The sequence below is a fragment of the Pseudophryne corroboree genome, chromosome 7, assembly GCF_028390025.1.
Source record: "Pseudophryne corroboree isolate aPseCor3 chromosome 7, aPseCor3.hap2, whole genome shotgun sequence".
Classification (NCBI taxonomy): Eukaryota; Metazoa; Chordata; class Amphibia; order Anura; family Myobatrachidae; genus Pseudophryne; species Pseudophryne corroboree.
In genome coordinates this window covers 479,703,873-479,721,074 of record NC_086450.1, presented here as the reverse complement: position 1 = coordinate 479,721,074, position 17,202 = coordinate 479,703,873, and the positions used below count along the sequence as shown (strand labels likewise).

Here is a 17,202-nt window from a genome sequence, read left to right as displayed (position 1 = left end):
CACTCATAGTGTCCCACACACTCATAGTGCCACATACACTTAAATTGACAGACCCATGGTGCCACATGCACTCATAGTGACACTTACATTCATAGTGCCACATGCACTCATATTGCCACACACACTCATAGTGCCACACACATTCATAGTGACACTTTCACTCATAGTACCACATACACTCATAATTCCACACACACTAATAGTGCCACATACACTCAGTGACAAAAGTGACACTTTCACTCATAGTGCCACATACACTCATAGTGCCACATGCACTCATAGAGCCACATACATTCATAGTGCCACACACATTCATAGTGCAACACACTCATAGTGCCACATACACTCATAGTGCCACATACACTCATAGTGGCACATACACTCATAGTGCCACACACACAATCATAGTGCCACATATGCTCAGTGACAAAAGTGATACTTTCACTCATAGTGCTACACACACTCATAGTGCCACACACACTCACAGTGCCACACACAATCATAGTGCCACATACACTCATAGTGACAAAAGTGATACTTTCACTCATAGTGCCCCACACACTCATAGTGCCACACACACTCATAGTGCCACATGCACTCATATTCCCACACACACTCACGGTTCCACATACACTCATAGTGCCCCACGCACTCATAGTGCCCCACACACTCATAGTGCCCCACACACTCACGGTGCCCCACACACTCACGGTGCCCCACACACTCATAGTGCCCCACACATTCATAGTGCCACATGCACTAATAGTGCCACACGCACTCATAGTGCCACACACACTCACGGTGCCACACATTCACGGTGCCACATACACTCAAAGTACCACACACACTCATAGTGCCACACACACTCACGGTGCCACACATTCACGGTGCCACATACACTCATAGTACCACACACACTCATAGTGCCACACGCACTCATAGTGCCACACACATTCATAGTGACACTTTCACTCATAGTACCACATACACTCATAATTCCACACACACTAATAGTGCCACATACACTCAGTGACAAAAGTGACACTTTCACTCATAGTGCCACATACACTCATAGTGCCACATACACTCATAGTGCCACATGCACTCATAGAGCTACATACATTCATAGTGCCACATACACTCATAGTGCCCCACACACTCATAGTGCCATACACACTCATAGTGCCACATACACTCATAGTGCCACATACACTCATAGTGGCACATACACTCATAGTGCCACACACACAATCATAGTGCCACATACGCTCAGTGACAAAAGTGATACTTTCACTCATAGTGCCACACACACTCATAGTGCCACACACACTCACAGTGCCACACACAATCATAGTGCCACATACACTCATAGTGACAAAAGTGATACTTTCACTCATAGTGCCACATGCAGTACACTCATAGTGCCCCACACACTCATAGTGCCCCACACACTCATAGTGCCACACATACTCATAGCGCCACACACACTCATAGTGCCAAATACATTCATAGTGCCACACACACTCATAGTGCCACATACACTCATAATTCCACATACACTCATAGTGCCACATACACTTAAATTGACAGACCCATGGTGCCACATGCACTCATAGTGACACTTACATTCATAGTGCCACATGCACTCATATTGCCACACACACTCATAACGCCACACACACTCATAATGCCACACACATTCATAGTGACACTTTCACTCATAGTACCACATACACTCATAATTCCACACACACTAATAGTGCCACATACACTCAGTGACAAAAGTGACACTTTCACTCATAGTGCCACATACACTCATGTGCCACATGCACTCATATTCCCACACACACTCACGGTTCCACATACACTCATAGTGCCCCACACACTAATAGTGCCACACGCACTCATAGTGCCACACACACTCACGGTGCCACACATTCACGGTGCCACATACACTCATAGTACCACACACACTCATAGTGCCACACACACTCATAGTGCCACACACACTCAAAGTGCCACACGCACTCACATTGCCACACACACTCATAGTGCCCCACACACTCATAGTGCCACACACTCATAGTGCCACAAACACTCATAGTGCCACACACACTCATAGTGCCACATACACTCATAGTGCCCCACACACTCATAGTGCCCCAAACACTCATAGTGCCACATACACTCATAGTGCCACACACACTAATAGTGCCACACGCACTCATAGAGCCACACGCACTCACGGTGCGACACACTCACTGTGCCACATACACTCATAGAACCACACACACTCATAGTGCCACACGCATTCATAGCACCACACACACTCATAGCGCCACATACACTCACGGTGCCACACACACTCACGGTGCCACACACACTCACGGTGCCATACACACTCACGGTGCCACATACACTCATAGTGCCCCACACACTCATAGTGCCACACACACTCATAGTGCCACATGCAGTACACTCATAGTGCCACATACACTCATAGTGCCACACACACTAATAGTGCCACACGCACTCATAGTGCCACACGCACTCACGGTGCGACACACTCACTGTGCCACACACACTCATAGAACCACACACACTCATAGTGCCACACGCATTCATAGCACCACACACACTCATAGTGCCACATACACTCACGGTGCCACACACACTCACGGTGCCACACACACTCACGGTGCCATACACACTCACGGTGCCACATACACTCATAGTGCCCCACACACTCATAGTGCCACACACACTCATATTGTCACATGCAGTACACTCATAGTGCCACATACACTCATAGTGCCACATACACTCATAGTGCCACACACACTCATAGAGCCACACACACTCATAGTGCCACTTACACTCATAGTGCCACTTACACTCATAGTGCCACACACACTCATAGAGCCACACACACTCATAGAGCCACACACACTCATAGTGTTACATACACTCATAGTGCCACACACACTCATAGTGCCACACACACTGATAGTGCCACTTACACTCATAGAGCCACACACTCTCATAGTGCCACATACACTCATAGTGCCACACACACTCATAGTGCCACACACACTTATAGTGCCCCACACACTCATAGTGCCCCACACACTCATAGTGCCACACACACTCATAGTGCCACATACACTCATAGTGCCCCTCACACTCATAGTGCCCCTCACACTCTTAGTGCCCCACACACTCTTAGTGCCCCACATACTCTTAGTGCCCCACACACTCTTAGTGCCCCACACACTCATAGTGCCACATACACTTATAGTGCCCCACACACTCATGGTGCCACATACACTCATGGTGCCATACACACTCATAGTGCCATACACACTCATAGTGCCATACACACTCATAGTGCCACATACACTCATAGTGCCACACACACTCACAGTGTCCCACACACTCATAGTGCGACATACACTTAAATTGACAGACCCATGGTGCCACATGCACTCATAGTGACACTTACATTCATAGTGCCACACGCACTCATAGTGCCATACACACTCATAGTGCCACACACACTCATAGTGTTACATACACTCATAGTGCCACATACACTCATAGTGCCACATACACTCATAGTGCCACACACACTCATGGTGCCACATACACTCATAGTGCCACACACACTCATAGTGCCACACACACTCATAGTGCCCCACACACTCATAGTGCCACATACACTCATAGTGCCACATACACTCATAGTGCCACATACACTCATAGTGCCATACACACTCATAGTGCCACATACACATAGTGCCACACACACTCACAGTGTCCCACACACTCATAGTGCCACATACACTCATAGAGCCACACACTCTCATAGTGCCATACACACTCATAGTGCCACATACACATAGTGCCACACACACTCACAGTGTCCCACACACTCATAGTGCCACATACACATAGTGCCACACACACTCACAGTGTCCCACACACTCATAGTGCCACATACACTCACAATTCCACACACACTAATAGTGCCACATACACTCAGTGACAAAAGTGACACTTTCACTCATAGTGCCACATACACTTATAGTGCCACTTACATTCATAGTGCGACATGCACTCATATTGCCACACACACTCATAGTGCCACACACACTCATAGTGCCACACACATTCATAGTGACACACACACTCATAGTGCCACATACACTTATAGTGCCACACACATTCATAGTGTCCCACACACTCATAGTGCCACATACACTTAAATTGACAGACCCATGGTGCCACATGCACTCATAGTGACACTTACATTCATAGTGCCACATGCACTCATATTGCCACACACACTCATAGCGCCACACACACTCATAGTGACACACACATTCATAGTGACACTTTCACTCATAGTACCACATACACTCATAATTCCACACACACTAATAGTGCCACATACACTCAGTGACAAAAGTGACACTTTCACTCATAGTGCCACATACACTAATAGTGCCACATGCACTCATAGAGCCACATACATTCATAGTGCCACACACATTCATAGTGCAACACACTCATAGTGCCACAAACACTCATAGTGCCACATACACTCATAGTGCCACACACACAATCATAGTGCCACATACGCTCAGTGACAAAAGTGATACTTTCACTCATAGTGCCACACACACTCATTTTGCCACACACACTCACAGTGCCACACACAATCATAGTGCCACATACACTCATAGTGACAAAAGTGATACTTTCACTCATAGTGCCCCACACACTCATAGTGCCCCACACACTCATAGTGCCACATGCACTCATATTCCCACACACACTCACGGTTCCACATACACTCATAGTGCCCCACACACTCATAGTGCCCCACACACTCATAGTGCCACACGCACTCATAGTGCCACACGCACTCATAGTGCCACACACACTCACGGTGCCCCACACACTCACGGTGCCCCACACACTCACAGTGCCCCACACACTCATAGTGCCCCACACACTCATAGTGCCACATACACAAATAGTGCCACACGCACTCATAGTGCCACACGCACTCATAGTGCCACACACATTCATAGTGACAATTTCACTCATAGTACCACATACACTCATAATTCCACACACACTAATAGTGCCACACACACTCATAGTGCCACACACACTCACAGTGCCACACACAATCATAGTGCCTCATACACTCATAGTGACAAAAGTGATACTTTCACTCATAGTGCCACAAGCAGTACACTCATAGTGCCCCACACACTCATAGTGCCCCACACACTCATAGTGCCCCACACACTCAGTGCCAGACATACTCATAGCGCCACACACACTCATAGTGCCACATACATTCATAGTGCCACACACACTCATAGCGCCACACACACTCATAGTGCCACATACACTCATAATTCCACATACACTCATAGTGCCACATACACTTAAATTGACAGACCCATGGTGCCACATGCACTCATAGTGACACTTACATTCATAGTGCCACATGCACTCATATTGCCACACACATTCATAGTGAAACACACATTCATAGTGACACTTTCACTCATAGTACCACATACACTCATAATTCCACACACACTAATAGTGCCACATACACTCAGCGACAAAAGTGACACTTTCACTCATAGTGCCACATACACTCATAGTGCCACATGCACTCATATTCCCACACACACTCACGGTTCCACATACACTCATAGTGCCCCACACACTCATAGTGCCACACGCACTCATAGTGCCCCACACACTCATAGTGCCACACGCACTCATAGTGCCACACACACTCACGGTGCCCCACACACTCACGGTGCCCCACACACTCACAGTGCCCCACACACTCATAGTGCCCCACACACTCATAGTGCCCCACACACTCATAGTGCCACATACACTAATAGTGCCACACGCACTCATAGTGCCACACGCACTCATAGTGCCACACGCACTCATAGTGCCACACACATTCATAGTGACAATTTCACTCATAGTACCACATACACTCATAATTCCACACACACTAATAGTGCCACACACACTCATAGTGCCACACACACTCACAGTGCCACACACAATCATAGTGCCTCATACACTCATAGTGACAAAAGTGATACTTTCACTCATAGTGCCACAAGCAGTACACTCATAGTGCCCCACACACTCATAGTGCCCCACACACTCAGTGCCAGACATACTCATAGCGCCACACACAATCATAGTGCCACATACATTCATAGTGCCACACACACTCATAGCGCCACACACACTCATAGTGCCACATACACTCATAATTCCACATACACTCATAGTGCCACATACACTTAAATTGACAGACCCATGGTGCCACATGCACTCATAGTGACACTTACATTCATAGTGCCACATGCACTCATATTGCCACACACATTCATAGTGAAACACACATTCATAGTGACACTTTCACTCATAGTACCACATACACTCATAATTCCACACACACTAATAGTGCCACATACACTCAGTGACAAAAGTGACACTTTCACTCATAGTGCCACATACACTCATAGTGCCACATGCACTCATATTCCCACACACACTCACGGTTCCACATACACTCATAGTGCCCCACACACTCATAGTGCCACACGCACTCATAGTGCCCCATACACTCACGGTGCCCCACACACTCATAGTGCCCCACACACTCATAGTGCCACACACACTCATAGTGCCACACACACTCACGGTGCCACACATTCACGGTGCCACATACACTCATAGTACCACAAACACTCATAGTACCACACACATTCCTAGTACCACACACACTCATAGTGCCACACACACTCATAGTGCCCCACACACACTCATAGTGCCCCACACACACCCATAGTGCCCCACACACTCATAGTGCCACACACACTCATAGTGCCACATGCAGTACACTCATAGTGCCACACACATTCATAGTGCCACACACACTCATAGTGCCACACACACTAATAGTGCCACTTACACTCATAGTGCCACACACACACTCAAAGAGCCAAACACACTCATAGTGCCACACACACTGATCGTGCCACTTACACTCATAGTGCCACATACACTCATAGTGCCACATACACTCATAGTGCCACACACTCATAGTGCCATACACACTCATAGTGCCACATACACTTATAGTTCCACACACACTCATAGTGCCACATACACTCATAGTGCCACATACACTCATAGTGCCACATACACTTATAGTGCCCCACACACTCATAGTGCCCCACGCACTCATAGTGCCACATGCACTCATAGTGCCACACGCACTCATAGTGCCACATACACTCATAGTGCCCCACACACTCATACGGGTACATTTACTAACATTCGTAATTTCCGAAAAAAGGTCAAAGTTCAATCACGAATGACATCGACAGTGTAAAACTGCAACTTTTTGAATTGATTACGATGGATTTACTAAGCTGTCGTATTCGGGTTTTTCTTTTCTTCCGATGTCGATGTCATTCGTGGTTTTTTACCTATTTTTACGGCAGTGATTAGCAAAACACTGCCGACTTTTTTTACAATCAATCTCGGCAGGATCTGTGTGATCCGTGCTGGGGTTTTTTTTTTTTTTATTAAACACGGTAAAATCATTTAAAAAAATGCGTGGGGTCCCCCCTCCTAAGCATAACCAGCCTCGGGCTCTTTGAGCCGATCCTGGTTGCAAAAATATGGGGAAAAAAATGACAGGGGTTCCCCCATATTTAAGCAACCAGCATCGGGCTCTGCGCCTGGTCCTGGTCCCAAAAATACGGGGGACAAAAAGAGTAGGGGTCCCCCGTATTTTTAAAACCAGCACCGGGCTCCACTAGCTGGACAGATAATGCCACAGCCGGGGGTCACTTTTATATAGTGCCCTGCGGCCGTGGCATCAAATATCCAACTAGTCACCCCTGGCCGGGGTACCCTGGGGGAGTGGGGACCCCTTCAATCAAGGGGTCCCCCCCCCCAGCCACCCAAGGGCCAGGGGTGAAGCCCGAGGCTGTCCCCCCCCATCCAATGGGCTGCGGATGGGGGGGCTGATAGCCTTTGTTGTCAAAGAAAAGATATTGTTTTTAGTAGCAGTACTACAAGTCCCAGCAAGCCTCCCCCGCATGCTGGTACTTGGAGAACCACAAGTACCAGCATGCGGCGGAAAAACTGGCCCGCTGGTACCTGTAGTACTACTACTAAAAAAATACCCAAAAAAAGACAAGACACACACACCGTGAAAGTATAATTTTATTACATACATACACACATACATACATACTTACCTTAAGTTCCCACGCAGGTCGGTCCTCTTCTCCAGTAGAATCCAAGGGGTACCTGTTGAAGAAATTATACTCACGAGATCCAGGGGACCAGGCTCCTCGGCAAATCCAGGGTTAATCCACGTACTTGAAAAAAAAAAAAAAAACGGTGTCCCGACCACGAACTGAAAGGGGACCCATGTTTGCACATGGGTCACCTTTCCACGAATGCCAGAAACCCACTTTGACTTCTGTCTAAGTGGGTTTCTTCAGCCAATCAGGGAGCGCCACGTTGTAGCACTCTCCTGATCAGCTGTGTGCTCCTGTCCTCACTGACAGGCAGCACACGGCAGTGTTACAATGTAGCGCCTATGCGCTACATTGTAACCAATGATGGGAACTTTCTGCCCTGCGGCTGACCTAAAGTGACGTCACCGCTGAGCTGAAAGTTCCCATCATTGGTTACAATGTAGCGCATAGGCGCTACATTGTAACACTGCCGTGTGCTGCCTGTCAGTGAGGACAGCAGCACACAGCTGATCAGGAGAGTGCTACAACGTGGCACTCCCTGATTGGCTGAAGAAACCCACTTAGACAGAAGTCAAAGTGGGTTTCTGGCATTCGTGGAAAGGTGACCCATGTGCAAACATGGGTCCCCTTTCAGTTCGTGGTCGGGACACCGTTTTTTTTATTTTTTTCAAGTACGTGGATTAACCCTGGATTTGCAGAGGAGCCTGGACCCCTGGATCTCGTGAGTATAATTTCTTCAACAGGTACCCCTTGGATTCTACTGGAGAAGAGGACCGACCTGCGTGGGAACTTAAGGTAAGTATGTATGTATGTATGTGTGTATGTATGTAATAAAATTATACTTTCACGGTGTGTGTGTCTTGTCTTTTTTTGGGTATTTTTTTAGTAGTAGTACTACAGGTACCAGCGGGCCAGTTTTTCCGCCGCATGCTGGTACTTGTGGTTCTCCAAGTACCAGCATGCGGGGGAGGCTTGCTGGGACTTGTAGTACTGCTACTAAAAACAATATCTTTTCTTTTACAACAAAGGCTATCAGCCCCCCCATCCGCAGCCCATAGGATGGGGGGGGACAGCCTCGGGCTTCACCCCTGGCCCTTGGGTGGCTGGGGGGGGGGACCCCTTGATTGAAGGGGTCCCCACTCCCCCAGGGTACCCCGGCCAGGGGTGACTAGTTGGATTTTTGATGCCACGGCCGCAGGGCACTATATAAAAGTGACCCCCGGCTGTGGCATTATCTGTCCAGCAAGTGGAGCCCGGTGCTGGTTTTAAAAATACGGGGGACCCCTACTCTTTTTGTCCCCCGTATTTTTGGAACCAGGACCAGGCGCAGAGCCCGATGCTGGTTGCTTAAATATGGGGGAACCCCTGTCATTTTTTTCACCATATTTCTGCAACCAGGATCGGCTCAAAGAGCCCGAGGCTGGTTATGCTTAGGAGGGGGGACCCCACGCAATTTTTTATAAAAAAAAAAAAACTTTCCCACCCCTTCCAACTGATATACATGCACGGATCTCATGGATCCGTGCATGCCTATCAAATCACGAAAAAAAAAATCAGGTCTGTTTTTTTTTAGCACTTTTTTACGAGTTGTAATTTTTCACGGCAGTGTTTTGTATTTTTTTGCTTTGCACTTCTTAGTAAATGACCGAGATTCATACTTAAACAGCCGCGTTTTGACCGATGGTGTATTCATTCGTAATTTTTTACCTGGACTTGCAAAAAATTACGAATGCCCTCATCACTGCCGTGATTAGTGCTTAGTAAATTACCGAGATGACACTTTGAAGAAAAAACGCCATCTCGGTCAAAATCGGGACCTTAGTAAATTTACCCCACAGTGTCACATACACTCATAGTGTCCCACACACTCATAGTGCCCCACACACTCATAGTGCCACATACACTCATAGTGCCACACACACTCATAGTGCCACATACACTCATAGTGCCACACACACTCATAGTGCCACACACACTCATAGTGCCACATACACTTAAATTGACAGACCCATGGTGCCAGATGCACTCATAGTGACACTTACATTCATAGTGCCACATGCACTCATAGTGCCACACACACTCATAGTGCCACACACACTCATAGTGCCACACACATTCATAGTGACACTTTCACTCATAGTACCACATACACTCACAATTCCACACACACTAATAGTGCCACATACACTCAGTGACAAAAGTGACACTTTCACTCATAGTGCCACATACACTTATAGTGCCACTTACATTCATAGTGCCACATGCACTCATATTGCCACACACACTTATAGTGCCACACACACTCATAGTGCCCCACACACTCATAGTGCCACATACACTCATAGTGCCACATACACTCATAGTGCCCCACACACTCATAGTGCCACATACACTCATAGTGCCACATACACTTATAGTGCCCCACACACTCATAGTGCCCCACACACTCATAGTGCCACACACACTCATAGTGCCACATACACTCATAGTGCCACACACCCTCATAGTGCCACACACCCTCATAGTGCCACATACACTCATAGTGCCACACGCACTCATAATGCCACACACACTCATAGTGCCACATACACTCATAGTGCCACATACACTCATAGAGCCACACACACTCATAGTGCCACACACACTCATATTGCCCCACACACTAATAGTGCCACACACACTCATAGTGCCCCACACACTCATAGTGCCCCACACACTCATAGTGCCACATAAACTCATAGTGCCCCACACACTCATAGTGCCCCACACACTCATAGTGCCACATACACTCATAGTGCCACATACACTCATAGTGCCACATACACTCATAGTGCCACACACATTCATAGTGCCACATACACTTATAGTGCCCCACACACTCATAGTGCCCCACACACTCATAGTGCCCCACACACTCATAGTGCCACACGTACTCATAGTGCCACACGTACTCATAGTGCCACGCACACTCATAGTGCCACGCACACTCATAGTGCCACATACACTCATAGTAGGTATGGAGGTATAAGTATTGATCTACACACACTGCACACACTGCACACACTGCCCACACTGCACACACTACACACGCTACACACACAGCACACACTGCACACACTACACAGAATGGGAAATACATTGGATGGTGAGTGTGATGGGAACGGGTTTGCAGCTGTCCGCCGACTGAGGGCAATTGTCGCACAGCGTACATACAGTATGTAATTGCACACTTGCACGGGTTGAATTTTCACTCCCCCTGGGTGGCGACTATCTGATCTGAGGACAGTGTCATTTGCAGCACAGTGATCAGGTGTGAATTAGGCCCAGTGTACACTATCTCTGGTGATGGGGCAGTAGGGACTGTACAAGTATGTACATTGTGAATGCAGTTCCCTAATGTGCACCCCCAGCAGCAGTAATAATATATTGCAGAGCTCAAGGCCCACAAATAACATACAAAGAAGCTCTGTGCAGCGATATATGTGTGTGTGTATATATATATATATATATATATATATATAGAGAGAGAGAGAGAGACATATATATTTATATATATATATATATATATATATATGAGTGTAAAACCTTCAACTCTGCTGCTTCAAGTCCCAGGATGCCCTAATTAACTGGTAGAGCATGATGGGACTTATAGTTCTACCAAAGCCAATGAGTGACCATTCTGTAATGCAGTCATCTCTCATTGCACGAACCCCTTAGAGTATCTGAGCACTACCAGTGGATGTCTCCCTGTAGGAAGGGAGGTCGGGCCGCCTTCCTGAGCATGGAGTCTGGGGGATGCTGCTCTCTCACTTCCTCCAGTGGCGCCAGGTCTCCTCTTCATTAAAAGTGTCAGCGCAGGGAGGCTAGCATAGCACTGCCTTGTATGCAAGTAAGAACAGGGTAAACGTATGAATTCCGCAGCTGTCTATATAATCTGCTTCTGCTGTCAGTATTATGTAGCATAAGGACCTAGAATTCTTATGCTGGTGACCTCAATAGTGCCCCCCAGGAACTGACGCCCCTAGGCAACTGCCTAATGCAGCCAAATGGTAGCTCTGGTCCTGCTCTTTATAATATATATCCTTCTTTTTATTTTCCTCTGGATTTAATGTTTCAGGTATGTCAGATTATCGGGAACCAGTCCATGTTCCACAGGAATATCTCTTGGAAATTGATCTAAGTAGTCAGTTATGCCTACAAAAAGAACAACATAAGAGAGTACACATTGGGGGTAATTCAGACCTGATCGCACGCTAGATTTTTTGCAGCGGTGCGATTGAGTCTGAACTGCGCATGCATATGCACCACAATGCGCAAGAGCGTCGGCCGCCGGCGATGGGGATCACCGTACAGCAACGGATTTTATGAAGAAATCCGATCGCACCGGCAATCGCAAGAAGATTTACAGGAAGAGGCCATTTGTGGGTGGTAACTGACCGTTTCAAGGGAGTGTCCAGAAAACACAGGTGTGTCCAGCCGCTTGGAGGGAGGATTCCTGACATCAGCTCCTGGCCGGATCATCGCAGCGGCTGAGTAAGTCCTGAGCTGTCAAGAGACTGCACAAACTTTTGTTTGTACAGCTCTCTGCACAAGCGATCGCACCCCTGCACAGCGAATCCCCCCTCCCCCTGTAGGTGGCAACTACCCGATCGGAGCTGTGCAAAAAACCGCCTGCGTGCGATCAGGTCTGAATCACCCCTCTGTTCTCTACACAAAAACACTCACTCAAACTAGAATGAATCTTTTGTTGGGTACCAATTATACTACTACAGTATTGGAGTTTATGGAGTGTGAATACCGGAGCAGCTGCTGGAAACCTGGGCGAGCACAAGGAGAATATACAAACTCTACACAGTTAGGGCCGATGTGGAAGATGACCCCAAGGCCTCAGTGATGTGAGGCTTTAATGCTATTAGACAATCCACGCTGCCCATGTAATTTTCATATAATTTGGAGATTCATATCTAATGAATTTCACCTGGACACGGTGGGTGGGCCCACATTTTTGGCTATATCTGAGCTTAGAACCACACTTATACTCCAAGTTATTTATAAGAGAATTCAGTATTCTTAGTGTTTAGAGTGTGCACTTGCATTTTTCTTTTTCCTGTTTGGTGCTAGAAGCCTCAGCATAGAAGCACCCACCCCCCATTTTTCCTCTATATTTGTGTATATATTGAACACTTGAAGGTGATGCTCTTTAATCTACCCTTAGGTGCTATTAATTTTCACAGGTTCCTTTAATGCTGACTACATATTAGAATGGGATCTATTTGAAGGTAAGACTTGGACACATTTAGAGATGTTAGGGATCTATCTAATGAGGTCACCTGGATGCGCTGGATGGGCCTACTTTTCTGGCCACATTTGTGATAAGAACTGCACTTATACTGCATTTTATAAAAGAGTTTATAAAAAATTATTTTGACTATGGGTATTCTTAGAGCTTAGAGTGTGCACCTGCATTTATCTTTTCTTTCCTGTGTGGTACTAAAAGCCTCAGCTTGGTAGCACCTCTTATTATGTTCCTGCGTTGCTGACTACATATTAGAATGGGATCTATATAAAGGTAAGCCCAGGATAAATGTATATACTGTGTTAGCATTAGGGCTGTTACGGACCCCTCTAATGAAGTTCACCTAGGGTGTGCAGTCCAAGTCCCCCCGTTATACCCGTGTCAGGAGTCAGCTGCATCTCTCAGAGCTCCTAGCACAGGTCTTCCATCCATTGCTTCTTCTCAGTATAGCAGATAGGATCACACAACCATCTCCGTAGTTTTCCAGTTCATACATGACAACCCGTTCGCCACTGCGCTCCCCTCTACTTCACAAGGTCAGAACAGGTCTTTGACATTTAGCCATGAACTGCTGGGATAGTCCCTGGCCAGACACAGATTTCACCTAGGATTTATAGGATAGACATAAGACATCACCCCCTTCCTTATTTACCCTTCTCATTCCTATAATTGTTACATTGTAAGAGCGCTCTTATTGAGCCAATGGTCTGCATACCACCTAAGATGAAACAATTTAATCTCCCAATATGTCACCCCCACTCATTGAGCACTAACTGCTCCTCCAACTGCCCATCTTCAATACTGCTTTATACTCCACCCCAGCGATGCCTCCACTGTCTGTCTAGCTTGTAAGCACCCTGGTTCATGGCCTTCCCCACCTTCTGCCAACTCTTAGTCATCTACACAGTTCGTCCTTCTGTCACGTTCTTCCTGTGCCGGCTTCTTTTCTCTGTGTTTTGCGGTGCTCTGCAACTAAATGTTTTATAATGATAAAAATGAGTCTGAATTTCATCGCCTTATCTGGGCAATTTACATTTTGTGTTCTCTTATTTTTTCAGGAGTCTATAGCAATGTTTACTATTACTTGTATAAATGTGAATATACTGAAGTAGTTTAATGCATAATACAAAATTAATAAAAATGATACTTTTAAAATGCAACTTTCCTTCTCTTCTTCTTACTGTGCTTCTTAACATTGTGATAATTTTGACAGATTCCAGATACCATTCTATCATGCACATTACATGGTACAGGTTGACTATCCCTTATCCAAAATGCTTGGGACCAGAGGTATTTTGGATATCGGATTTTTCCATATTTTGGAATAATTGCATATCATATGAGATATCATGGTGATGGGACCGAAGTCTAAGCACAGAATACATTTATGTTACATATACACCTTATACACACAGCCTGAAGGTCATTTAATACAATATTTTTAATAACTTTGTGCATTAAACAAAGTTTGTGTACCTTGGTCCATCAGAAAACAAAGGTTTCACTATCTCACTCTAACTCAAAAAATTCTGTATTTCGGAATATTTGGATATGGGATACTCAACCTGTATTCCCTTGTTAAGAGTTAATTGTTGTCTATACATAATATAGGGCTAGAGTATACAGTATATGAGTGGGGGATTGATCACATAAAAGCAGGGCTGTTGTCTTTTTTTGTTTTTTGTTTATTTATACACATTACAAACATTGTGCGTTTCCTCTATTGTGTTTGTATGCTAGTGTATTTGGGCTCTCCCAATGACTGTACCAAGATTGCATTGGGGTCAACAGAAGACCCCACATGTCATTTTTAGTTTCCAATCTATTAGTGTTTTAATGGTTTTAGGGAAACATTTCTCTATCTAGTAATATTATGGCATTCATTTACAAATACAATTCCAACCTGCAAAGCAATCCTTACATTTCTATTTCAAAATACAGTGACTTGGAAAAGTTTCCCAAGTTGTTATCCACAGACTTATGAGAACTGAACAATGAAGTAACAGTTCTAACACAAGACAGTTCAATAGTAAATATGAGTAGATAGTCATTCATACCACAGTAATAGTGTGTCTTTGTGAAGTATCTGAAGCTATGACGGTGATCAGGAATTATGTGTTGTCATTATTTCTTTGATCTGTGGTTACTTTGGTGCGACCGTAAAGAATTTGGAAAGCATTGTACAATTTTGGGTTTCCTAATACCAGGATAACTCCTTGCAAGGTGCAGAATGAAAAATGCAACACGAGCAAAATCCAGAACCACGGTGATGAAAAGGGAAATATACTAAGTGAGAGGATTATTTGGGTCAAGTAGAAGATGATGTAGAGAACTAGAAGCAAAGTCATTGTTCGGATTCCATTGATATGAGCTTCTATCTTCGAGGAGCTGAAATCAGTTGATGCCTTCATCCGGAACACATGTATTACCAGGGACGTTAGAGTTGTGCCCAGGGAAGTGAGGATAAGGACACATGGTAGGCAGCACCAGAAGACCAGAACAACCAGAAACACACTGGACAGTGTGAAAGGGACGCGCTGAGAGCTGTCATGTTGTGTGGCGTTCCCTGCTGGATTTAATGCTGTTAAGTAACCAGAGGAAATGAAAATAACAGACAGCGCAACTGATGCCAGTATCAACCAGGGCAGCATCCCAGAAAACCTTGATTTAACCAGTACAAAGACGCTGCACTGGAAGTTTGTGATTTTGATACAGTAGAAAATGCAGAGCCAAGATGTCATCCAAGAGCTAGATAGACACATGGGGTTATAAATGGCAAAGAAAACACTAAAGAAGGAGTAGGAGAGGAACGTGTGAATCCAGAAATAATAAATAATTATGCCGCATGTGAGCAAGGTCTGCATGATGATGTTACACAGCCCCAGAGCCACCAGGATTGCATCTCCAGGGCTCAGGTATCCTCCGTTCCTCCAAGTCCTGCTACTTATATATATGATCAGACCATTCAAGAACAAGCCAGCAAATATATCCAGAAACATGAATTCCAGGAGGGCGATGTTGGCAAGCTGCATTTCTACTGTCCGTGTATAATGGAGGCCAGGTTGTCTGCTTTCCTCCTCTCTAATGTCCACAATGATCACGTCTGACACAGATATGGATGAGCTCAGGTGTCCTGCTCATCAGGCACAGAACGATTCTCCTCTCACCGTCACTCAGGATTTGCATCATCATTTGGGAATGTAAAGTTTTCTTTGTGTCCATCGATGATTTACATGAAGAGCCAACAAATATTTGTGTTCACCGGGAAATTCATTTCTTTATAAATCACCTCTGACAGTTTCTGCAAAGAGCAGAGAGCAACACAAGACGTAATCATCTTTATCTCCATGGGGTTCCTAAGAACACTGATCAGTGATAAATGGCAATATTCATTAGTCCGAGTGTGGTTCAAAAGATCAACAATGAGTAGGATGATAATCAATAGGTCGCTACGAAAGTTCGACAAGTACAAAAGGTCGACATGGAAATGGCCAACACAGAAATAGTGTCATTTTGTGTGTGTAACCATACAGTATGTACAGTAAGCCAAATCAGTGGACTCGCTTA

The 17,202-nt window shown here is 45.7% G+C and overlaps 1 protein-coding gene across 1 annotated transcript; it reads right to left on the bottom strand.

Annotated features, from left to right (window-relative positions):
* Positions 1-15,746: 15,746 nt before the first annotated feature.
* On the bottom strand, positions 15,747-16,667 carry LOC134944380 (taste receptor type 2 member 41-like). Its single transcript, XM_063932960.1, has one exon. The coding sequence runs from the start codon at positions 16,665-16,667 to the stop codon at positions 15,747-15,749; it is 921 nt and encodes a 306-aa protein (XP_063789030.1).
* Positions 16,668-17,202: the final 535 nt, after the last annotated feature.